Raw genomic sequence first — 25,139 nt, forward strand, 5'->3', positions numbered from 1 at the left:
AAACACAGGGTGTTGGGCGTATCTTATTATTTATTTCTAACTTGCATCTCACTTGGAGAATACAAGGAACAGAACAGACACTTCCCAGGAGGAGGAGGAATTAAAGGGATCTAATCTATGGCCTGACACATGGCATCCTTTTGAGAAAGTCCCATATGTTTCCAAGAAGAGCTGTGTTCTCCGTGTGTCGGGGGCGCTCACATTCGCCCCACGGTCGTCCTGATTCCATTATCCCAGTCTTTGATATCTCTCTGTACAATTTTTCTCTGCTTTTTAACGTCTGGGATGGGCATGTGCAAGGATTCACAAGTTTTTGGCTCTGAATTTTCAATGGGGGGGTCCATGAATTCTTGTTGAGGCCTTTGGAGACTGCGTATGTCGGGGTTGTCTCAGTTATTTGTCTCCGTGACCAAGAGGCCTGACAGGAACAGTGAGAGGAGGAGAAGTTCACTTGGCCCATGGCTTCACAGGTCTCCGTCCATAGGGGGCGGACACCGTGGCCCTGGGCTTGGGGTGAGCAGGACATCGTGGTGGGAGGGTGTGGAGGAGGACCGTCAGGAGGAAGGGAGAGTTCTGCTCACCAGGCACATCTACTCCTTTATTTTCGACATTTGTGTACCTTATTATTTTTGAATGTCCCAAGTAGACACCGATTTCGTGTTATTTTTTTCCCCCTAATTAGAGAATCCCATTTTTTCCCCAAGTTTAACAGCTCTGTTGACCTAGAGTTTACAAACCTTGCGCTTCACCTATTTAAAACGTGAAAGTCAGTGGATTTTAGTGTATTCATGGAGTTGTGTAGTCGTCACCAAGGTCTGATTGTAGGACGTGTTCCTCGTGCCTAAGAGAAACCCTGGAACCCTAGGAGCTGATCCCTGTTTCTCCCTCCCTCCTCCTGGGGCCATTGTCAATCTACTTTATCTACTTTCTGTCTCCAGATGTTTGAGTCTGAACATTTCCTATAAGTGGAGTCATCACCGGTGGTGACTGCTTTTGTATTTATTTTCAAGGGTCATCTGTGTTGTGTAATATGTATCAGGATTTCTCTCCTTAAAAAAAATAAATAAACAAAATAACCTGCTGAGTAACCTTCTGCTTTGTGGATATACCACAGTCTGTCTGTCTGCTCAGCCGCTGATGGACATTCATTTCCGTTTTATGATATTGTAGATGATGCGTCAATGAACACTCACGGACAGATCTTTGTGTGTGAGAGTCCCTGATGTTTTGGTTGGAGAGTTTAACACATTCACATTTATTATACTGCTTCTCACTTTGGGACTTATTTTCGTCACTTACTTTTACTGTTTTCTCCCCTCTCTACTTTCTTTCCTTTGGATCGACAGAGATGCATTGGTGGCCACAAGGTTATATATTCTATTTTTGTTTTTACGATGGTCACCATTTAAGATTAGCTTGTTTTGCCTGTGTGTCCCTACCGACTCTTACACGCATCGGTATCCACACTTCTTCCTCACAAGCTAAACACTTGACTTTCTCTATTCCTACCCTTCAGTTCTTTAAAATCACTCCTCCATTCTCCTGGCACCCAGTGTTGCTATGAAAAATCCAGTATCAGTCTTGTCTTCCCTTTGTGGCTTCTCTGGTCAATTTTCTAGAATGTTCTCACATCGTACAGAAAGGGATCTGCAGCCTGCGTCTCAACCTGGCTCCTTCACCTGGTCATGGGTGAAGTGGGCTTTTGTAAGAGATCATCAGTCATCTTGCAAAGTCCTCTTACCCTGTTTTACACCCCCACCACAGAGGAGGAGAGCTCTAGTTGCTTGGCTGACGTATTTGGCCTTTTCAGTTCACGTTTTAGAGTCATTCTAATAGGTGTCTAGCGCGACCTCATCTGTGGCTTCAATCTACATTTCCCCCAAGGGTGATAATATCGGGCATCTCATCCTGTGCTTCTTTTTGACATCTCTACAGCATCTTTTGAAAAATGTGCAGATATTTAGTCCATTTTTTTTTTAACTGAGTTGTCTTTTTGCATGGTAAGCATTCTCAACCTGCTGTGGAAATTCATTTTTCTCCCAGTTTGTGATGCGCTTCTGTGATTTTCTTAAAGGTGTTTTAGTTTTTTTTCTATCTTCCAGTTTTTCAATTTTTTTTTTTTTTTACTTGATGGAACTTTTATTTATACGTGGTGCTGAGGATCGAACCCAGTGCCTCCCACATGCTCAGCAAACGCTCTGCCACGGAGCCCCAACCCCAGCCCTCTTCATTTTTAAAGATTTTCCTAGGAAATCTCTCTCCCTCAATATCACAAATATTTTTGCCAATATTTTCTTTAAAAGTTTTATACTTTTGACTCTTAGGTTCCGTTCTCTGACCCATCTGGAGTTCATTACTGTGAATGACCTTGGTAAAGATCCATTCTACTCATTCTCTCTGCCCATAGAACCTTCTAGAACTTCCAGCACATCCTGGAGAAAAGGCCACCTCGCTCCCTTAGTTGGACAAACGAGCCTTTGCCCTTTGGTCACCCCCAAACCCGCTTCCTCTTGGTTTTTAGCTCCTGAGGATTTTTCTTCCTTCCTTGTGAGTCCTGCTGGGCCGCGGGGAGGTGGGGTGGGCTCAGCGTCATCCACTATTTCTGTGTTTTATGACAGGACGGGGTTTGGGGCCCTGGGACCTGCACTATGGCCCTGTGGCCCAGCTCCACCTCCGCACGGCAGGATGGAGTGGGAGACTGGATGTGGCACCAGGGACCCCCGATACTGCTGTGTGCCATCTGGTCTCCCTTTCTTGGGGTTTTATTCTCCTTCTTTTTTTTATAAAGTGAGGAGTCACAAGATCCCAGGGTTTCCTTCTTGTTTTAATTTTCTGATGCAGAGTCGATTGGTGGGCAGCCTTCCCCTCTCCTGGTTATTTCCAAGGGACCAGGTGGCTCCTGACCATTTTGTGCACCTCCCAACGCAGGCTGACCATGGGGGCCGTGAGGGGCCGTGAGTCTTCGGATGCCCCTTCCTTCCCTGCTGGCACAGAGAATGCCCAGCCAGGCTTCCTCATAAATCCCACCCTTCATTCCCCCCAGGAGTCCTCCTGAAAATGGAGTCAGAGAGGCAAATGGGCTGCTCCGTGGCAGGCAGAGATGGGTGGTTAACTGGTAGGGGCTTCCTGGGTCTCCTCACTGGGGTGAATCCACCCGACTCCACAGTGCTGTGATCGATTGGTGATGTCTGCAAGGGCTGTGGGAGAGGTGGCCCGGCCCGAGTGCCATGCACTTCCACAAGATTCCTTTGAATCAGGCCGTCTTGGGGAGGATGGGAGGGGGCTTGAAGGGGGACAAAACCAGTTCTTTTTGTTGACAAGACTTTATCACTCCGGTCATTAGCATCGTGCCTGGTTTGTGGGGGATGCTGTTGAGGGGTAAAGTCTCCTCTCTCTCCATCCACAGAGAAGAGGGACTCCCCTTCTCACCTCCTCCCCAGGGGACAATCTGATCATGTATCTCTGGACATTCGCTGGGTCCCTTTGGCTGGTGGGAGGCGTCCCCACTCACAGGTGGCTCTTTTGCCCCTTTTCATGTGGCAAGAGCCGTGGGGAGGGACAGGCCCTGACCCCATGGGCCCAGGCAGCTGCAGACATACACACAGAGATGGCCTGGGCACCCAGGTGGGCACCACGGCTCTGGGGACATCCAGGGAGGCAGGTGAGCAGCTTCACTCCAGGCTCTGGCTATGCCAGGTTCCATCCCCCCTGTCCCCAGGGTCCTGGCCCAGGGGACAAAGGACACCTTTGGAACTTTCTTCCCCTGGCCTTCGTCAGCGGTCCTTGCTCTTGGGATGGGAGGAGGAGACCGTGGCTCGGCCCCCACGACCCCTAACGAACATCAAGTCCCTAAGATACCAGAGTGTGCAGGCTGGACAAGACAGCGGCCACCTCCCGTCCATCTCTGGGGGTACAAATGTCTGATTCAGATAAAAACCAAGCCTCAGAAAGTTCAGGTTGAAAAAAGCATCTATTGCAGAGGACGCCCTAGAAAGTTCGCCCCCCGGGGGTCGGGGCCTGATGCTCTGGGCTCAGAGGACCCTGGGGAGTCCTGGCTCCTGGGAAAGAGCTCCTGGGAGCCCAGACCTGCCCAGACCTGCCCACCTGGGGCTGCGGATGGCCAGCCCTCTCAGGGACATGGGACAAGGCAGCTCTGCAGGGGGCCCCAGGTCTGGGGGCCCCTTGGTGCTTCTGAGGGTGCCCCAGCCTCCACGGAGGCCCAGGTGGCCAGTCTGCAGAGGCCGGCTGAATGGCGTGAGCCTGCCCAGGGGCCACCGGCTCTGCTCTGTGCACACACCAGGACTTCCCGGGGCACCTGTCACCCCCTTCCTCTGGCTCCTCAGCCCCCGCTCTCGGCCCCCCAATGCCCTCCAGCCCCCGTCCTCTCGTCCCCTCTCCCCTCGTCCCCTCCTCTCCCAGTCCCTCCTCCCTACTCTCGTCCCCTCCTCTTTCCACCTGGGCCAGGACCCGCGCCCTTTCCCACCCACAGAAGGGGCAGAGGACCCAGGCGGGTCCCATCAGATGGGCCCTCTTGTCTCCAAGGGATGGGACCCTCCAAACTCTTCAGAGGCCACAGAGGAAGCGTGGGCTGGGGACAGCAGGTGACCCAGGCTTGGCCTGGCCAGGGCTGGGGGCCCGTCTGAGCCAGGCTGCCCCGTCCCCGGGCCTCACCCACAGGCTGAAGGCTCGCTTCTTTATTAAAGGGGGCAGGGCGAGGTGCGGGCAGGGGCGTCCACGGCCACCGGGGCTCCTGTCACTTCTTGCTGGACGGCTTCTTCCTGCTGCCCCTTCTGGGTTTGGGGGGAGGAGGTGGCTCCACTTCAGGATCTTTGGGCCTAAATATCAAAACACAAAGGCATGGTGGGCACGGGGTGGGGGCAGAGCCCAGGACCTGGCCGGGCCTGGGCTGGGGGGGCTGCGGCCATCGGGGTGTCGCTCCCTGGGGAAGGGGACGGTGACACCTGTGGCCTTCCCACCTCTCCTGCTCCTCCTTCCCTCCTTCCTGGGACGCGGTCCTGCAGGACCCACCGTCTCGCTTTCCCTGCCTTTGCCTCTGGATTCCCGAACTTTCTGTAGGGCCCAGCAGGTGCCGGGCAGGGACACAGGGGACGGTCTCCTCCTTTCTGAGACCAAAGGGGTCATGTTGCAAAGTCTACCCCAGAGCAATGCTGGCAGCTCCAGGGAGCCTCTGGCCGCCCGGCTGGACACAGTGGGCCAGGGTTAGGGACAGACCCGTGCCTGGGGAGCAGTGGCCACGCAAGGCCAAAGTCCTGTGGTGGCCGCGCGGCCGGTGGCAGAGCCAGGGACCCCCTGCTGCAAGCTGTGCCTCTTTGCTGGCCCCAAGCCACAATGGTCACCTACTTCACGTCAACCGGGGAAGCGATCTCCTTGTCCACCCTGTCTCCCAGGGCCAGCGAGGAGACGCTGCCTTCGAGATCCCCTGACGCGGCCTTCTTAGCTGGCTCAGAATCTTCCAGGCTTGGGATAATGGCTGAAACGCTGCAGGGCAGGGGACATGGGGGGACAGAGCTGGGCGGGGCAGAGGGAGAGAGAAGTCTGCCTTGGATCAAGGGGACCACCCTGGGGACCCACAGCCAGCTCAGGGCCAGGTCCCCAGGCTTCTGTTAGAGGCCACACTGCCTCTGGCTCATGTGCTGGCCACACCTGGACACCCAACAGTGACCACAGGAAACATGGCCACCGGGCAGAGGGGACTAACCTCGAAATGCCCAGTGGTGGGGCTCGAAGTTACCCCCACCCAATAATGTGCTCAAGTCTGCACCTTCTCGATTTTTTGTGACGTTATTTGAAAACAGAATCACTGCAGAGATTAGTTAGTGGAGATGAAGTCCCCACACACCTGGCGTCAGGTGGTTCTGTAGTGTCGAGGGAAGGGTGGCATCATGCCACCCCAAGCCAAGGAACTACCAATACATTTCTGTTGCCAAGGCCACTCGGTGTGGAGACCTGGCGTCAGACTGTTTGGGGCTACTGCAACAAAACACCACAGACCGGGTATTGTTATAAACCACAGAGGGGTGTCTTGAGATGTGTTTCTCACAGTCCCAGATCAAGGCTCTGGGAGACTCAGTGTCTGCGGAGGACACTCCTCCTGATGGCAGCTTCTCACCGTGTCCTCACACGGTGGAAGGGGCAGTCGTGTCCTCTGGGGTCTCTTACACAAGGGCACTAATCCCACTCAAGGGAGCACCACCCTTATGACCTGATCACCTCCCCGATGGCTCCTCTTCCCAACATCACTCAGTTGGAGGTGAGAATGTGAACGTGGGAACTTGGGAAGGGGGTGGAGACAGACATTCAGACCACAGCACCTTGTTACAGTCACTGGAGGAAACTCACGGGTGTGGGTGCCCCTCACCTTTACACCCCACCTCATGGCTTTGCAGCCAGGTGCTGCCTGTGTTTCTGACCTCGGGAGGTTTCTGAGCATCACAGGAGCCACGAGCAGCAGGCTGCTCAGGGGTCTTTGTCCCTGTTTTACTGACTGAAGCTCAGAGAGGGAGTGGGCTTATTCAGGGCTGCATAGTATATCAGTGGCCCAGATAGGACTGGCCATTTGCTCAGTGACTTGTCATGTGGTCATGATTATTCATTTGGAAGGAGCCTGTCATCTGGTGGGTAATGACACAGGGTGAGACCTGGGGGGCTCTGGGGGTAGGTGGCACCTATGCCTAAGACTCAATGAGGTGTCACAGTCATCCCCACTGAGGCTGGCGGGGGGACGCAGGAGGACCAGGGCCGGGCCTATCCCACAAAAGCTCAGAGCCAGAGACAGTGAGGTGGGGACTGTTTAAATCTCTCTCTTTTGTTCTTAAAAAGGGGATGAAGGAATAAAAAGTGACTTGCTCAAGTGGGGGCCTCTAACACGACTTCAAGGGCCCTAGAAAAAGGTTAAACAGAGAAACATGAAAACAATGTCACAGCCGGGCGCAGTGGCACCCGCGTGTCACCCTAGCAACTTGGGAGGCCCAGGCAGGAGGATCGCGAGTTCAAAGTCAGCCTCAGCAAAAGCGAGGCCCTGAGCAACTCAGGGAGACCCTGTCTCTAAATAAAATACAAAATAGGGCTGGGGACGGGGCTCCGTGGCCGAGTGTCCCTGAGTTCAATCCCTGGTGCGAAAAACAACATCCCCAAACAAAAACAAGGTCACAGAATCTGGGCATATTGTCACTATCTGCACTTAGCAAACTAGCGCACCCCTTGCCCCCTCCCTCCCCACCCCAGGCCCACCATACAAAGTCAGCGACTCTTGTAGACCCCTCAAAGGCCACCTGCAGCCCTTAGAGAAGATAAAGGTGTTTGTGCCCGTGGCTGGGCCCGGGTGCCGACATCCAGCCCCACAGGAGCAGGGTCAGGCTGGGGGTCCTCCAGGGCCCCTGTCCCACAGAGCTCCAGCCTTGGGGGTGGGGAGGAGGTCCCTGGGGCCTGTGGTTGGTGTCAGATCCTTAGGGAGCAGAGAAGAGAGACCGAGAGAAGCCCTGACCACCCACCTGGGCATTGCACTCATTTACCCGTCCATCCGTCCGTCCATCCATCCCCATATTTACACTCAAGGAAGAAATACGCACACCAGGCCCTGAGCCTACAGTCCTGCCAAGGCCTGAAATAGCCCCTCCTGGGCACTGGCCTCCTCTCTGGCCTCCCTGCCTCCAGCCTCACCCCCGGCTGCCCAAGATGGCATCTTCCTTAACCTGGTCTTGTTTCCCTCCCTTGGAAGCAGTCTAAGGTTCCCTGACGTCCGCAGGGGGACACCCAGTGCCCTGGCATGACACATGGATCGAGGCCCCGACTGACCAGCACGGTCACCAGCTCCTGGTGGCAGCTCTTGCTAACTCCACGGCTCGCTGTGGCAATGTCACGAGCCCCGGTGACAAGGAGGGTGTGAGACGGTTCCCTGAGCCTGTGTGGCACCCGCTCTCCATGGCATGAGGCCAGCCCTCGGGTCCTGGGTCCCTAGGGACTGTGTCCAGGGGCTCTCGCCCTCAGAGAAAGGGTCTTGCTAAGTGGCCCAGGCTGGCCTCCAACATGTGATCCTCCTGCCTCAGCCTCCTGGGTCACTAGGATGACAGGTGTGCGTCACCAGGCCCAGATTAAGGGACACCCCTGCCCTGATGTGTGTGTCACCTGGGGTGGGGGCTCCTGGCTCAGAGCCGGGTCAGCTCCCCCCTGGACTCTCCGACACCTCGTCACAGGGCCTGGGCCCTGACGTCCCCTCCTCTCCCTGATGGCCCAGCCCAGGACCCTCAGTACCACAAGGGGATGTCACAGGTCACTCTGCCGGTCCTCATGGGGCCACCAGGCCCAGGCCCAGCACTGCCCAGGGCCAAGACCACAAAAGAAGCGTATCCCTACCCCAGGGTCTGACTGTCCAGCAGGGAGACAGACGGACGGCCATTACACTCAGCTCCCAGGCCCAGGGAGACCAGCCTTTCAGAGGGGCCAGTGGAGGGCCAGGTGACAGGGACAGAGCCAAGGCTTCCAGGCCCCCAGCACGGACCCCCCATGGCATCTGCCACAGCCTGCCACTGTGTCACGGCCCAGGCACACTCAGGCCGGGGACAGTCCCCGGCTGGGCTCAGGCCACCTGCACCTGTCTCGAGAGTCCCCTCCTGGGTGGCTGCTCTCTGCCTGTCCCTCCCTGTGCGCGTCCCCTGCACCTCATCCTCACCAGGGTGGGGGTGGGTCAGGGAGGGGACAGGCACGGATCACGGGGACACCCTGCATGTGGCTGGCCCTCCCTACAGAGGGGGGCAGGGGAAGGGCAGCCACTGGGCACACGGTGGACAGAGCCCAGGCCCTGTGCTCGGCCCTGGGCACCCCCAGGTGTCCAAGCTCCCTGGGTCCCCCCAGCTGGGACCCTGGGAAGAGCGGGGGTGACAGCTTGGCCTCTGTCCCTGCATGCTGGTGCTTAAGGGCCCAGGCAGAGGCGCGGACCTGGCATGGCCTGTCCGCGAGGGTCTCCCTGCCCGCTTGGTAAGGACAGGGTGAGGGGCCCGGCCAGGCAGGGGACAGGGGCTGGGGTCCTCCACCTACCCCCTGTCAGCCTGGGCGGCTGCGCTGCGGGCTCAGAGGGGCGCCCGGGTGGAGGTGCCGACACCCCAGGAGGCCTTCTGGGAGGAGGGGGGCTTTCGGGCTGGGGCTCCAGGCTGTGGGGGGACAGAGACAGAGACGGCACAGGTCGGTGGGGAGGCGGGCCAGGCAGGGGCGGCCAGGGCGAGAAGAGGCCTGGAGTGACCCTGGCCCAAAAGGGCGTCACAAAACTGATCGTCGTGACCATCCGTGTTGGTCTTTGGTGGCCCTGGAGGCTGAAGCCAGGCCTGTGCGTGGCGCAGCTCCCCGCCCCTGAGCCACACCCTCACCCCCTTAATCCCTGTCAATATGTACGGTCGGAATTTGGGGGGTACTAGGCATGGGACCCAGGGGACGCTTCACCTCCGAGCCACACCCCCAGCCCTTCGTATTTTTTTTATTTTGAGACAGGGCCTTGCTAAGTTGCGGAGGCTGGCCTCCAACTTGCGATCCTCCTGCCTCAGCCTCCCGAGCTGCGGGGATGGCAGGTGTGGGCCACCGCGCCCGGCACTCTGTATGATTTTAAGTACACGGTGGGAGCTGTGCTCAGGCTCTAGAACATTTTCATCCTGGAAAGCGGAAACTCTGCTCCCATTAAGCTCATTCTCTTGCCCCTGAGCCCTTGACCTTGGCCGTTCTACTTTGTCTCCATGAACTCGTGACTCCAGGAGCCTCAGACACGGTACAGTCACACACGGTGTCAGTCTTTCTGTGGCTGCTTGCTCTTCTCTTTGGGTCTTTGGCTCAGCCAAGGTGAAGAAGGTCAAGGTCAAGGTCAAGCGTGGCTCTGAAGCTGGGAGATGGGGTGGACGCCACAAGAGAAAGAAGCCACCTATCACTGGAGCTATTCAGGGGCGGGTGACCACGGCACCTGGGCGTCAGTGGACACTCTGTCGTCCAGCCCTTCCTCACTCTGCCTGCCCCTTGTCCCCTGGGATAAATATCGGTCCTCTGTCACCGGTCAGTAAATGTTTCTCCATAAAACACTTCTCCAGGGTCCCCAGGTGTCCCCCAGAGGACGAGCCAGGGACAAGGGAGGGAGACGGGGATCCTGTACACGGAGGTCACCGGCACAGAGAGGCCGGTCTGCTGGCTCACACAGCTACCATGTGCAGAGAGACCGCTGCCCACTCTGCAGGAAAGGCTGTCCCCTGGTGTCCCAGCGCTCTGGCCTGCAGGGGTCTGGGGACTCCTGGTGGCCCACCCACTCCTCTCTGCTTGCCAGGAGCCAGTCTGCCTGCCACCTCCCTGGACCTCACCAGACTCCTTGCTTCCGTCAGGTCCTCACGGACCCTGCCCACAGTGTCCCCATGGCCGGGTCCTCCAAGGAGAGAGAAGCTGCCCAGCCCAGTGGCCACCCAGCCTCTCCTGACCCCTCTGCTCACCTCTCTACGTCGACCCTCCTGACCTGTCCCCAAGGATAAGGTTTCAAGACTCTTCCCAACACTCCTGTGCAAAGCCAGACGGAACAAGGGCACCCTCTGGGGCACCGTGACACTCTTGCCCCCTTCCTGCTGTCACCAAAAACAGGGACAAGGAAAAAAGCCTACGCCGCTTCCAAACAGACCCAGGTCTCTTCCTTGAACATTGTCACCGACGACTGGCTCAGTCTACAGAGGTGGACCCTGCGGATGGGCAGGGCTGACTTATCTAGGGGACAGCGAGGGCCTCCCAGAGCCTCAAGTACAAAGCCGTCAGCCTGTGTCCCTCTGGAATCAGGGGACCTAAAAGGCCCAGCAGGCCCTGACCGCCAAGGCCACAGCCCGTCAACCTCCCGAGGCTGAAGGTGGACATTTGCTCTTCCTCTCAGGCCACACTTAGCAGCTGAGCCCAGGGAAAACCTTGATTCAGCCGTGCCTCCCCCAGAGGCCGCCACCCATCAGTGAGGGTCACCAAGCTCTGCACACAGGCTGCCTGCTCGGAGGGGCGCAGCCAAGCCCAGGGGAACGCAGCCCGCCCTGCCCGCGGCCACCAAGCACCTCACTGGACATGGCCGTCTGAGTTCCTGCCTGAACCACAGCGACCCATCCTGTTCGTAAGGACACTGTGCCATCTCACCCAGTGTCTCCGGAACCCAGACAATTCAGGCACGTCAGGCAGTACCAACCTAGTCACCCAGCTGGCGGGGATCAGCAGAAGGTGGGACGCCTTGAAAACCTGTCTAAATCTTTGACACGGTTTCCCCCATCGACAGGTAGGATCTAGTTCCCCTGCCTCGACTGTGGGCTGGCCCCAGGGACTCCGTGCGGTGGGACGTGTGAGGCCATAAGACTTAAGAGGCCGAGTCGTCAGAGGGGAGACGGCGCCCCTCCTGCTGGGAACCCAGCCGCCATGTTGTGAGGAAGCCCAGGCCACCCGGGGAGGCAATGTAAGGACAGAAGCCCAAAGGGACCCCCAGGCCCCTGAGCGAGCAAGGCCTGGGGGTGATGCAGCCCCCCCAGCTTCTGGATGAAACTGCACAACAGATCCCCTGCCTAGCCCAGCCCCGTCAGCTCCAGGACTGTGAGAGATCAATACCACAGAGCTGCAGAGAGAGGCCACAGGACCCGGTGTCATAGGGCAACATCTCCTTATAAAGACGTCCTTCTCTGTTTCTCTACGCACCTCAGAGGCCGTTCTAGAATCAGGTGAGTCCTCCTGTACACACTCGCAAGACTCTGCCTCTTTCCTCTCTTAAGAACCTTGACCATCTCTGGGTCTCTGTTTGGTTTGTCTAGTTTTCTGATTCTTTGCCCAGAATTCCTCAAAAAAGTCATCGAAGACTGTCGTAAGCTCACCGGCCAGTCCTGTCTGAAGCCCTGGACTCCCCACAGATGAGGAGACCATGACTACTTAACAGTGACCTCATCCCTGACAGAGGCAGCTGTCAGGAAATGCTGAGTGGGTCCTGCCCACAACCTGACACGTGATAATGCCACACAGCTCTGTCCCACTACGCCCCCCGACCCACTTGAGACCCTGCGGCCCTTTCCTATTAACAGCGGAACCCAGATTGAGCCATGTCTCTTGATAAGTGTTTCCTGGCACCCCCCTGCCGCAGTCTGATATCTGTCCCCGTCCCCAAGTTCACGTGTTGAAATTGTCACGGCCAAGGTGATGGCACCAGGAGGCGGGGCCTGTGATACCTGTGCAGGTCAGGAGGGTGGAGCCTCATGAACGGGAGTGGTACCCTGGAAAGAGGTCCACGGGGTGAAGGTACGGGGCTGCTTTGTACCTTCTACCATGGAAGGACACGGGAGGAAAGGGCCACCTGTGAGGAGCCGGCCCCCATGAGACACCAAGTCAGCAGGTGCCTTGTTCTCGGACTTGGCCTTTAAACCTGAGAAACTTTTGTTGTTTATAAGCCTCCCGCTGTACGGGAATTTTGTTATAGTATCCACACAGACTAAGTTGCCCGCTCCTCGTGGCCACGTGGTCTTCTGAGCGTTTCTGAACACGGCTTTGCCCGTGGCTGGCATCTGAGAGGAGCCCCGGCTTGTCTTGGGCCTGGGCCTTCCCCTCCCTCACTCCCCTCTCTGCCTCTGGAACATTCTAGAACACTCTGAGCCTCGTCTTCCCTTCTCCCTGTGATTCCCCACAACTGGTCTCCAAGGACCTCTGAGTCCCTCGTCTTGGGTGACAGGGACTCAGTCGCTCTTCTCTCTGCCCCTTCAGCCTCTGCCCTCCTCCTGTCCACAGGCGCTTCCTCATCTTGCCTCCTCTACTGAGCATGCCCAGATGGCGGGGTCACTACTGAGCATGCCCAGATGGCGGGGTCACTGTGTGACCGCCACGGTTCCTCCCGGGATGGGATCCCCGCAGCCTCCTCAGGGTCAGGCAGCTCATTTCCTTGGGGTGAAGGTGGCACCAAGTCAAAACCCTGCAGGGCCCGGGTGGGCACGGGGCTGCCTAGACCGGGTCCCTGGGGCACTCCCAGGTGGCACCGACTCTGCATTTTCCTGGGCGCAGCCATTTACAAAGCTCTTGAACACACGCACGCTTCCGGGAGAGCCCCACGGTCTGCCAGGAGGGCTCTGCTGTCCTCATTTGCAGAGACACTGAGGATTCGGAGGCAGACTCATGGGCCCAGCCCCCCAGCCAGGCCCTGGTCTTGGGGCCCTGATTGGCACGTTTCCCACCGCGTGGCGCTCCCTGAGCAATCTCCCCCTGCTGTGGCCAGGTCCTAAAACCCAGGCTCCTTCCTGGACCAGGCTGTGTGCTCCGTGAGCCAAGAAATGACCAGGGGTCACCTCACCAGACCCAGGCCCGGCAGGTGCTCGATCAGGTGGCATCACCTGGTTGCAAGCCTGAGCTCAGGAGCCTGGGGCCACACTTGAGCCAGGCTGCCCTCTGCAAGGACCTGAGCCTGCTCTACGCATGACCCGTGTCCACTCGGCAAACCAAGCAGGAGCAGGGCTGCAGGTGCCAAATGGAGGCTGAGGCAGGAGGATCGTGAGCCCAAGGCCAGCCTCAGCAACTTAGCGAGGCCCTAAGCAACTCAGTGAGACCCTTGAGACTCAGGTCTCAAGATGGACCTGTCTGGAGGTTCCTGGGGGATCAGCTGCGGCTCCCAGGCCTGGTCGGAATGGGGTCTCTGCACTACGGCAAAAGTCACCACCGACAACTAAACATTTGGCACATGCTGTTCCAGTCTCTGAGAATGCTGTTCCCCGTGGCACATAAGGTGCCTTGGGGTGAGTCCAAATGGGGTGAGGCAGGTGGGACAGGAGGCGGGGCTGCAGCTGGGGGTCCTGCCGGACGAGCCCCATCCTCAGGATCTCCGCAACAGACACGGGGACTATGCATCTGGCCCGAATCCCTCATCTCCAAGACAACCCTCTTGCCAACCTGCATCTCAAAGAAACTGACCACGTGCCCTGTCTCACCTGGCCACCTGGCCGCCTGCTTGCTCCTCTCCTGTCCCCTGCCAAGCCTCAGATGGCAGGTTCTGCCAGGTGGACCCCAAGCGCAGGCCACACTCCCCATCTCTGCCCTCCCCACTTCACCCCTTTGGCGGCCCCTCCCCCTGGCCTGGGTCCCCTGTACCTGAACTTGTAGTTGTCCGGCAGGAAGTAGCCCATCTTGCAGTCCTGCCGGGCCCGGAAGATCTGTTTGAGCAGGTTCTGCTTGCTGACGCCGTAGCCGTTCAAAACGCGGCCCCCGAAGAGGAGCTTCCCCCCAGCAAACATCTGTGGGCAGTAGAGGACGTGGCCTCAGCCACCTGCCTGGGGAGGTGGCCTGAGCCTGGCCTTGGCCTCCCCCTTGCTTGGCCTTTAGCCTCTGCTGGGCCAAGCTGCTCAAATGCTGCTGGACCCTCCCAGGTCCCTGGGGCCAGGACGGCGTCTTCTGATCCGAGGTCCACTCGCCTGCCCAGGGCCATTTGTCCCCTCTGCTGCTAACCCACTTACTGGGATGTGGCTTATCGCTCATCCCATAGAATGGGGTCCCTTTTGCGGTTAACCAGAAAGGCAGGACCCCGAAGTAAAGAGACCCGGACACCGGGGGGAGGGGGCACAGGACCCAGCGGGTGGCAGGAAATGCAGACGAGCAGTCAGGGTGACACGGGGGAGTCTCTCAGGGGCGCTTTCTGAGTTGGCAATGACGCACTGTTCGTGGCATCAAGTGATGTGGAAACAGAGGAAGAGAAGTGGATTCCCTGGGTGAAGGGCCACCCATCCCTTGGTCTCTTGGGATGGGGGACACGGGGGATCAGCCTAGGGCCCCGCCCGGCTCTGTGTGCCTGGTGACACAGGTCAGTCCTGCTCTCTGATCTCCAGGGAAGACCCAGAGTGGAGGGCAGGGAGCTGGCCGTCCCTCCCCAGGCCCCACTCACCAGGATCATGCCCTGGACCACAGCGAACCTCTTCACCAGCAGGGCCGGGCTCTTCTGCAGGGGACCGTGCAGGTCGTAACGCAGCAGGCGGTAGGGGTCGTGGCGACACTGCAGAGAGACAGGCTTCACAGTCACCCCCTGCCAACGGGATGCACCGGGGTCACCCCTTCTGGCCCCGAGGAGGCCCCTGGGTCTGCGTGGCGCCCTCTACAGGTCAGCACTGGGATAGCTGCCCACTGGCCTGGCCCTCCCTAGCCTGGCCCTCCAGAGTGGCCCTGCAGAGCCCTGAGAGGGGCACTGTGCCCCTGGTGGCCCTGCATCCAGGCTGATGAGTCCACACTCCATGGCACCAAGGATGTCCCCACCTGTCCCCCAGGGCTGTCCCTCCCCCACTCCTTCCGGTGGTCCAGTCCCGCCCCAGCACCTGAACTGAACCCAGAGCTCTAGGTAGGGCCAGGTCCCTGGATGGGCACAGAGCAGGGTCTCAATGAATAGTCCCTGAGCCAGGGCCGTAGCACGTGCCTGTAATCCCAGCAGTTTGGGAGGCTGAGGCAGGAGGATTGAAAGTTGGAGGCCAGCCTTGAAACTTAGCAAAGCCTGAGACAACTTGGTGAGATCCTCTCTCTAAAGAAAATGTAAAAAAAAGGGGCTGGGGGGCTGGGGATGTGGCTCAAGAGGTAGAACGCCCTCTTAGCACATGTGAGGCGCTGGGTTCGATCCTCAGCACCACATAAAAATAAAAAAAATAAATAAAGATATTGTGTCCAACTACAACTAAAAAATAAATATTAAAAAAAATGTGTGGGGAGAGGATACTCGGGATTGAACCCCGGGACTCTCTACCTCAGAGCCACACCCCAGGTCCTTCATTTTTATTTCAAGACAGGGCTTTGCTAAATTGCTGAGGCTGGCCTCCAACTTGTGATCCTCCTGCCTCGGCCTCCTGAGCCACTGCTGGGATGACAGGAGTGAGACCCTCTGTATGGCTCCTTAAAGTCCCCTTTAGGCTTCATCGTCAATGGATTCAGACTTGGACAGCAGTTTACACCTGAGCCAAAACCCAACCCTCTTGCCCAAACCCCACACATCCTGGGAGGCACTTGCTGGAATCCAGGAGGTGACTGGTTCAGGGCCCTGGGCACTGATAGCTCAACTGTCACGGCCCTCACTGGGGCCTGCTGGGGCTGCCAGAAGCTTCTGCAGGGCCTGGCTTGTGTCTGAGTGGACAGCAGGTACCTCGGGCCTGGCAGAGTCCTAGCCACAGTGGAACAGAGGGCAGAGGGAGGGACGTGCAAAGGCCCTGAGGAAGAGAAGGGGTGTGGCCTCTGCGCCGGAGGTTCAGCGGGTCCTAGCACTGCGGGGGGCTTCCTCTGGCCTCTGGGGTCTCCTCGCTGGGCCCAAACCAACCTGGATGCAGGGCGAGGCGCGGCCCTGCTGCTTGTGGTTGTACAGGGTGTCCAGCACCCACTGCAGCTGCGCCGTGCTGCCCGGGCTCTGGCTGGAGACGATCCCGAACACCAGCACTTGGCTGGGGTCGCGGGGTGCCGACAGGAAGCGCTCCAGCTCCACGTCGGACACCAGGGGGGCCTTCACCGTGCACCTGCAGCCGGCCCGGATGTCCTCTCTGCGCAGCAGCTTCCGCAGCACCAGGGGGCAGTCGGAGGGCGAGGCCGCCCACCGCGTGGGGCTGTGCACCTCTTTGGCCATCTTCCCCCTGCGGCAGGGGCATGGCAGAGGGGTCCTCAGGGGGCCGCTCGCACGCCCCTGCCCCAGCTGAGCTGCCCATGAACAAGGACCCGCTGTGGGGGCTGGGCTGCGGGCGGGGTCCAGTCTGGCCTCACCAGCCAGGTGTGCTCGGCCTCAGAGGCCCCCCCGTCTCCCTGCGCCTCCGTTTCCTGGGGACCAACGAGGTGGGTGACTCTCTCCCACACCCCAACGCCTGCTGCGGGCTCTGCAGGCCCGTCCCCTTGGCAGTCAAGACAGACCCTGAGCTGGCCTCTTTCCCTGACCTCCACCGAGGTCAATGGTCTCAGCCTCCTTTTTTTTGGTTTGGGGTACTGGGGGTGGAACCCAGGACCGCACCATGGTAGGCAAGGGCCCTATCACTGAGCCACGTCCCCAGGCCTTGGAATTTTACTTTGAGACAGGGCCTCACTGAGTTGCCCGGCCTGGCCTCCAAACTTGCGATCCTCCTGCCTCAGCCTCTAGAGTTTCTGGATGACAGCGTGCTCCACTGCGCTGGATCAAGCCTCCTCCTTGCTCAAGTCCCTCTTAGAGGGGCGTGTGCTTTCCCCCGGGGCCTCTCTGCCCCTCCATCCTCCATTCATTGTGCCCAGGGGACCTGTTAAACCCCAAGTTGCATGGTGCCTCTAATCTCTGAAACCCTACAGGGGACTTTCCTTCTTTTTACAGAGTAAAAGCCAAAGTTCCCACAATGCCTGGGTGGTCGCGAGGTGGCTGCTGTGCATGGGGGAGGCCCCGGGTTCCATCCCTAGCGCCCAATCATTCAAGAAATCCCCAAATAGATAAAATGTAAAAGCCTATCTCATGTTTAGGGACCTTCCCATCTTCCACCAGGATGAGTCCCAAAGGATCAAGGCTTTAAACCCAAGAGAGTTCAGCTATGGAGTGACCCTGGGAGAGGTAGAGAGGTAGGAGGACTTGTCTCTGATTCCGCAGCAGGGACACCTTTTATAAGTGGGACTCCAAATTCCGGGCGTCCTCACAGGGAAGGGCTGGTCAATCCAACTCCCCGACAGAGAAATGGAAATAAACCCCCCAAAATCCTGTGGAGCAAGTAAAAGACACTCAAAGCAAAAGACGAATAGGAGACGGGGGGCATCCTGAAGTCCCCCCACACGTGGTGGCTCATTGCTCTGCTTTGTGAAGGCGGCTAAATGGATAAGAGCCACTTGACGTCCAGCCAGACGTGGACGGGGGCAGCTGACACCCGAGCACATCAGCTAAGAGGTGCAGAAGCTGTTTTTGAAATTTTAGGAAGAGGGTGAGTAGAGCCACCCAGACCCTCATGAGACCGAAATTAATTCAGCAAAAAACCCTGTCGACCCCCATTTATCAGAGCTCTGGAATGGAATTAAAAAAAAAAAAATCCTAACAACCATCAGGCAAGTAAACTGCTAAATATTGGAAAGAGGACACTGTGACATTTTGACTTCCTCCTCTGCCACCGACAGCCCCCAGGTTGGGGGATCTGTGGGAAGGACAGTCCATGTTCCTGGCCCAGCCTGCGGGTCCCATAGGGCAGGGGTGGTGGCTCAGAGGTAGAGCGCTTGCCTGGCACGTGTGAGGTCCTGGGTTCCATCCTCAGCACCACATAAAAATAAATAAAATAAAGGTCCATTGACAACTAAAAAACTATTTAAAATAATCTGGTTTCTGCCAGGTGGGCACAGGGGCGCACGCCTGTCATCCCAAAGGCTCAGGAGGCTGAGGCAGGAGGATCATGAGTCAAGGCCAGCCTCCAAAACTCAGCGAGGCCCTAAGCAGCTCAGGGAGACCCTTGAGACTGGGGTGTCAAGTCGGGCCTGTCTGGGGTTCCTGAGGGATCACCTCAGGGCCTCATCTGCTTTTTCGCTGGTTCAATGAGTCTTTTGGGGCAGAAAAGGCCCCTGGGAAGTGCTCATGGGAACGTCTAAAGACCAAGACCTGAGACTCAGCCTCTTGGTGTAAGAGAAGCAGATGGAGCAAAGGACACGCCAAAAGTTCTAGGAATAAAGAGGCCAGGGAAGGAGGTGTAGAGTGGACCCAGGCCTCGAAGCTCTCTCGTATATGGAAGGATCTAGATGCCAGGTCTGGGACCATGTTTGTGGTTTTTCTTTTGTTAGGGGGGTGGGGGTGGTAACTTGAGGTTTAACCCAGGGACACTCAACCCCTGAGCCCCGTCCCCAGCCCTTGTTGTCTTTTAATTCAGAGACAGGGTCTTGCTGAGCTGCTTAGGGCCTTGCTGAGTTGCTGAGGCTGGCTTTGACTCATGATCCTCCTGCCTCAGCCTCCTGAGCCGTTGGGATGACAGGCGTCCAGCACTTTCTAGATCTCTCTTCCCCTAGCCGCTCTCCCTGGGCTCTGGCCCGGGCAGGAGAACTGTGCACCGCGCCCAGGTCAGCTCCTGCCCTCTCCCAGCCTGGGGTTTAGCTCCAGGAGGGAGGGACGCAGCACTTGGCTCCCATCATGTCCTCCCTGCCCGTCCCAGACGCCTCAGGGGAAGGGTCAGCCCACCTGGACGTGATGGAGGCCCTGGCGTGGACTCTGGTGCCCTTCTTCCGGGAGGGGCTCATGGAAATAGACTCTGCATCCTCCTTTATAGACTCTTCGACAAGGGAATCTGGCCGGGCCGACTGGGAGCGGGAGAGGATGTCGGCCATGTGGGAACTGGACTTGAAGGCCTTTTCCAGGTGAGACCCGGACTTCAGCCTCACCCGGCCGATGTCGGAGTCCTCCCTCTTGGCGGGGTACTCGATGGTGAACAGACCTGGTAATAAGAGATGCTGCTGTCACGTTTCATCACAGATGGGCCACCTTTGTCCCTGCTCCTGGCCCCACCCAGTGGAACGCCCTTCTGCTCACCCCGCCCCTGCTTGTCCACGTCTAGAGATTCTCGGGCCCCAACCGAAGCCCAGCCAGCGATCAGCCTAAGAATGGCTGCCTCTCCCTCCTTCCCCCCACTTTCCCCAAGGGGCCTGGGTTGGCCCCAGCAGCCAACACAGAGCTTGGGTCCACAGTCAGTTCCTGGATCATGCTGTTCCAGGCTCTGAGAATGCTGTTCCCTGTGCCTCAAGATAGAAGTCCATCTGCTTTCTTTGAATGTTCTTTTTTTTTTTTTTTTTGGAATAGGGGATTGAACTCAGGGGCACTTAACCTCTGAGCCCCGTCCCCAGCCCTTTGTTGGCATTTTATTTAGAGACAGGGTCTCGCTGAGTTGCTCAGGGCCTCCATGAGTTGCTGAGGCTGGCTTTGAACTTGCGAGCCTCCTGCTTCAGCCTCCCGAGTCACTGAGATTACAGGTGTGGGCCACGGCTCGTTCTTTTACACTGTACTTGGTACATGACAATTGTACCTCATGGTGAGATTCCTTGTGACCTGTGTGTCCAGGCACACAACAGGACGGTATAATTTATATCCTCGTCTTGCTTTCCCTACTAGATTGGAAAATTCGGAGGCCAAGGGCCTCTCTTTCTCCATTCCCTTACCCAAGGATTCAGTGAATGACTGGACTCGGAATAGACAGATGACCCAGGACAGGGCTCCCTCCCTCTGAGGACCCCTGGGGTGACCGGAAGGGAACCATAGCAGGTGTGAAGAGCCCCAGAGCCCCGAGGAGGGTGGGCCACATTCTGCTGGGGGTGGGGGGCAAGGCAGACTGCCCCTCAGGACAAACGGACTAGGTCTCTGGAGACAAAGAGAAAGTCCCTGGAGAGGCCCCTCCATGCCCGGTCAGGGGTGACATGGAGCAGGGCTCAGTGTCCCCAGTTTCCGGGCCCCCCCGGCAGGAGGGGACAGCTGAGGTTTGGAAGGGTGCCCTTGGGCCTAACAGGGACAGCTGGGAAGGGGACAGCTTTCTCTCTTCTGTTGAGACCTTCCCACAAGGAGAGGGGAACAGGAGCTGCAGACAGATGACGGGTTAAGATGGGTCACCAAGCTGAAGGGGTGACACAGGTGTGTACGTGGGGACCAGAGGGACACGGAACGATGACGAGGAGCCTGGCAATAAGACACTGACGTGGAGACGTTGGAGACACAGGCCACGTCCACCGATCTCGGGCAGATACCCGTCACAGCTGGAACCCAGGGTCACACCCAAATGGGGCCTGACCCCTGCTGCCCAGGTCCCCACATAGGAGGGGGGCGGTGAGGAGCTCAGTCCCCACCCGGTGGCCGCCCGCTGCCCTCACCTGCAGCCAGCAGGATGGAGTTCATGAACTGAGTCACCGTCTTCTGGAACCTCCTCTTGATCTCCACCAGGGCCCGGGTCAGCTTTGACACCTTGTCGTCCGAGCCCCCGATCCTGCGGGACGGCTGGAGGGAGGCGAAGGGCAGGGGTCGTGGCCACCTGTCCCCCTCCGCCTGCAGCACCCCTCTCGCCCTCTCCCTCCCGTGACTTCCTGCGCCTCGGCCCAGACCTGAGCAGACCTCCCCACCCTGAAGGGCTTTCCCTGATTCCCCTGGGCCTCGCTGTCCTTGGCCTGGACTCCCGACATGCTCTCCACGCAGCCACAGGGCAGATGTCTGCACTTGGTGAAGACACGAGGGGTGTTGCAGCCCGTCTCCCCCAGACCCTGCGAGCTTCTAACTGCTAAGTAGTTGAGGCTAACTGTCCCCTAAAGGCCCATGTGATAAAAGTGTGGCTCTTAGCGTGGAGTGGAGCCTTTAAGAGGTGGGGCTTAGCGGGAGGACTTTAGGTCATTGGGGGCGGGCCCTTGTTGAGGTGGTCTGAGGGACTCCAGCCCTTTCCTCTTTCTCTTTTCCTTCCTGGCCATGAGTTCAGTGGTTCTGTCCCACCACACGCCCCTGCCAGGGCACACTGCCTTGCCACAGGCCCCCATCAACAGAGCATCATGAACTGGAACTTCCAACACTGTGAGCAAAAAATAACCTTTCTTCTTTATAAGTTGATTATCTCAGGCGGTTTGTTACAGTGATGGTCTCTGGGTCTCGGTGCCTATCACACAGAAGGAGCTCATTAAATGCTGTCCGTGAAGTGTGGACTTTTGCCTCGATTCTTCAGGGTCACTGCGGCCAACTCCCCGGAGTCCCAGATGAACTCCTGCACACGTATCTCCATTCCAGGGGCTGTTTCCCAGGGAAGCCAACCCCAGACTTGCTCTGGACAACGGGGGCAGCTCCGAGCAGCTGCAGCAGCCCTCCTGATTTCCTCAGCCAACGGCAACTGCTCTCAGCTAAACCTCCACATCCATCCACTCCTGTCTGCCTCAGGTCTTGTTCGTTTTTGGCTTCCTTTGTCCCTATACTTGGCCGGCTCCTGGCGGGCAGGACCAACGCTTTCTATGTTCCTCATTTAACAGTGTGGGAGTGGGAGGCTGAGGCAGGAGGATCGAGAGTTGGAGGCCAGCCTCAGAAACTCAGTGAGGCCCTGAGCAACTCAGGGAGACCCTGTCTCTGAATAAAATAGAAAAAGGGGCTGGGGACGGGGCTCAGGGGTTAAGAGCCCCTGGGAACCCCAGGGACTCCCCAGTTTGGTGGAGGTGACAATGAAGGAGGGCCATGTTGGAGCTGTCACTGCTGGGGGGAGGGGTTGCTGAGAAGGGGACACAGACTGGATCTGGAGGGGCCCGGGTGGCAGAGGGTCCTCGGATTTTGTCCAGCGTCCCTTCTCCTCCTCCTGGTCAAAGCACCCTGATTTGCCTTTGGGAAAACACCCCAGTGGTTCATGTGAAGCTGATGTCACACCCTGACCCTCAAGTGTGGCCCGCTGGGGCAGCACACGGGGGACACTTCCGTCACGGGCAGCCCTCAGAGCTGCTGAAGAGTGGTGCTGTTGCTCTCTCTCCTCCTTCTCGCTCTCTGAGGTCCTGGGACTGAACCAGGGCCTCACAGTCACTGGGCATGACGTTGGCACTTCCGCTGGAGCACTTGGGATGCCACCGCGGGTAGGATAAGAGCTCAGAGATGCTTGTGGCCATTAGGAGAGAAACGATGAGACTAGATGTGACCCAGACGAAAGCACAACCAAGGGAGGGGAACGCCTCGTGGAATCTCGGGAGGGCCTGGATCCAGCCGTACCTGAAGCCGCCCATCAGCAGACTTCTCAAGTTCCCTGAGCCGACTCGTTCTTCTGTCATGGTTAAGCCCATCCACGTTGGATTCTGCCACTGACAAGTGACAGACACCGGATACCAAAAGTCCACTGAGGACAAGAAGGTGGTACTAAGGTTAAGTGGTGAGTGACAGTAGAGTGACACACAGGACCTTGCTGGGGAGAGTGGTGGGCAGTGGGAGCCAAGACCCTGGGAGAGGAAGTGGCAGGTCACGGCGACAGGCCCCGGGGTCGGGGCTCCACGCGTGGCTCTGCCTTACCCGTTTCTCTGGCGTGGTCCCGTGGGGACAGGTTCTGGCCGACACAGTGAGCGTCACCGTCTCGTTCAGGGAGGTGAAGGTGACCACGACGGAGTCCTGCCCCAGCATGGTCAGTTTCATCTGCTCGTTCACCTGCAGACGAGGAAGGTGGCGCTCAGAGGTCCCGGCCTGCGCTGTCCCTCGCACCCCGTCCTGAGGCACAGGGTCCCTCTGGGCTCAGCTGAAGGCTCTGCGACCTTCCTGGAGCTTGGGCAGATCCAGCAGGAGGCAGGGGAAGTCCGGCAGCTGAGGCCGCAGCCCCAGGATGACCAGCTGGAGTCCAGCCAGGTTGGCCTGGGACAGCTGGGATCAGAAGGTAGCCCTCTGTCCCTGGACGGGCAGCTGGGCTACTCAGTACCCAGACACCAGGTCGGACTGTGAGTCTTGTCCTGCAGCAATCAGAAGGTGACACGGCGGGTAGAGCCAGAAAGCCACCCCCCCAGGTGGGTGGGCAGACGAGGAACCCAGGGGGGCTAAGCCATGGCTGCTCCCCCATCCCCCTAGAGTCACTAAGTGCCATTCTTTACCCCAAGAGGGAGCCAAAGATGTGGGAAGGGACAGGAGCTCTTTTTCACCACTTCCAAAGACAAGGGCTTGTTTCTGGCCAGCCCCAGAGAGGGGCTCAGAGAGGGCGAGCTACCCTCCTAACGACACGCAGCTGACTGGGAACTCAGTAGCCCAGGACTCCCAGCTGCCTGCAGTCAGCAAGCCACTCTCTGAATTGCCTCTCTGAATCGCAAACCCTTCAACATGAAGCAGTTGAGAGGCTACTTTCAGGTTCAATCGAGATGCTTAAAAATGGTGCCAGTGGCCTCGTGAGCCACACAGGTCCCCCGTCCAGGAGAGATGTCAAGGGCTCTGGGAGAGTGGCAGAGTGTGATCATCCCACAGGGGCCCTTCCCAGGTCCTGGAGGGCCCTGCTCCTTCCCGTCTTCAGTGTCCCTCCCCTGCACACACCCGGGACTCCTCTGGACGAGGACACTCTCTTTTGGCCCCTTCCATTTCCTTCCTCCGACTCCGTCAGGGGCCCAGCTGTCCACGCCCCACTGATCGCCGCACCCCTCATATCTCACCCATCACCCCCCATTTCTCACCCGAGGTCACGATTGGGAGGCAAACGGACCCATCTACAGCCATCTGGGTTCCCCGATTCTCTGGGAAGCTTCTCGGTCCCCACTCACCCCCCTTCATGAATAACTCTGTCCTCCTCTCCCCATCCCCACAGCCCGGGCCTGGAGACCATTAAGTCCTTTGAATGAAAGGGCCTCTTATAAAGAGAAAGAAAAGTGCTGCCTACACTTGAAATCCCTCGGCTCTCCCCTGGTCCATGCGTGGCCTGGCCCTCTCCTGCCAGGTCCCCATGCAAAAGCTGGCCTGAGACTCCTGTCCTTTCAAAGCCAACAGCTGGCTGAGCGCGGTGGCTGAGCGCGGTGGGGCACACCTCTAATCCCAGTGAGCTGGAGGCTGAGGCAGGAGGATTGCGAGTTCAAGGCCAGCCTAGGCATTGAGTGAGGCCATAAAGCGCAGCAAGACCCCAGATCTAAGGGAAAAAATGGAATAAGGAGGGGCTGGGGCTGAGGCCCCGTGTGGAGCACCCGGCTTCAGTGCCCGGAGCAAAACACCAAGACCAACCAGTGGAGCTGAGCCAGGCTCTCGCAGGCTGACCCTCCTGTGGGCGGCCATGAACTTGAAGGAGAAGGGGGATTCTGGGGACGAGGGTGGGAGAGTCTGTGTTCCCCAGCCCTGGCCCTGAAGGCGGGTCATGGCCACGGCCAAACACTACCATCTCTCCTGGCACGAAGACCTGAGGGCTGAGCGGCTGCCTGCTGAGCTGACAGGGGCCAAGGCTTGCTGTGTGAGTGTCACCCAGGTCACCACCGGTCACCATGACCACAGCAGCAGGCTCAGAAGAGACCATGGGATCCCAGAGATTTCACGTATGACATCTGCCATGTCACCTGAACTCCAGAACGACTGGAGGAGGAGGAGGAAGAGGAGGAGGAGGGGGAGGGGGAGGGGAGGGGAGGAAGGGGAGGAGGAGGGGGAGGGGAAGGAGGAGGAGGAGGAGGAGGAGGGGAGGGAAGGAGGAGGAGGAAAGGAGAGGAGGGAGGGAGGGAGGGAGAGGGGAGGGAGGGAGGAGGAGGGA

At 58.3% G+C, this 25,139-nt stretch overlaps 1 protein-coding gene across 1 annotated transcript in view; it reads right to left on the reverse strand.

Annotated features, from left to right (window-relative positions):
* Positions 1–5,357: 5,357 nt before the first annotated feature.
* Positions 5,358–25,139, reverse strand: part of CUNH3orf20 (chromosome unknown C3orf20 homolog) — a 35,176-nt gene continuing 15,394 nt past the window's right edge. The window contains exons 8-14 of the mRNA XM_015495098.2: positions 22,955–23,086; positions 20,812–20,935; positions 19,139–19,391; positions 16,310–16,616; positions 14,903–15,010; positions 14,116–14,258; positions 5,358–5,499 (exon numbers count right to left, since the gene is read on the reverse strand). Coding sequence (XP_015350584.2) covers positions 5,358–5,499; positions 14,116–14,258; positions 14,903–15,010; positions 16,310–16,616; positions 19,139–19,391; positions 20,812–20,935; positions 22,955–23,086 — 1,209 coding nt within the window. The remainder of the gene's footprint in view (positions 5,500–14,115; positions 14,259–14,902; positions 15,011–16,309; positions 16,617–19,138; positions 19,392–20,811; positions 20,936–22,954; positions 23,087–25,139) is intronic.

This window comes from Marmota marmota, unplaced genomic scaffold (genome assembly GCF_001458135.2).
Source record: "Marmota marmota marmota unplaced genomic scaffold, marMar, whole genome shotgun sequence".
Classification (NCBI taxonomy): Eukaryota; Metazoa; Chordata; class Mammalia; order Rodentia; family Sciuridae; genus Marmota; species Marmota marmota.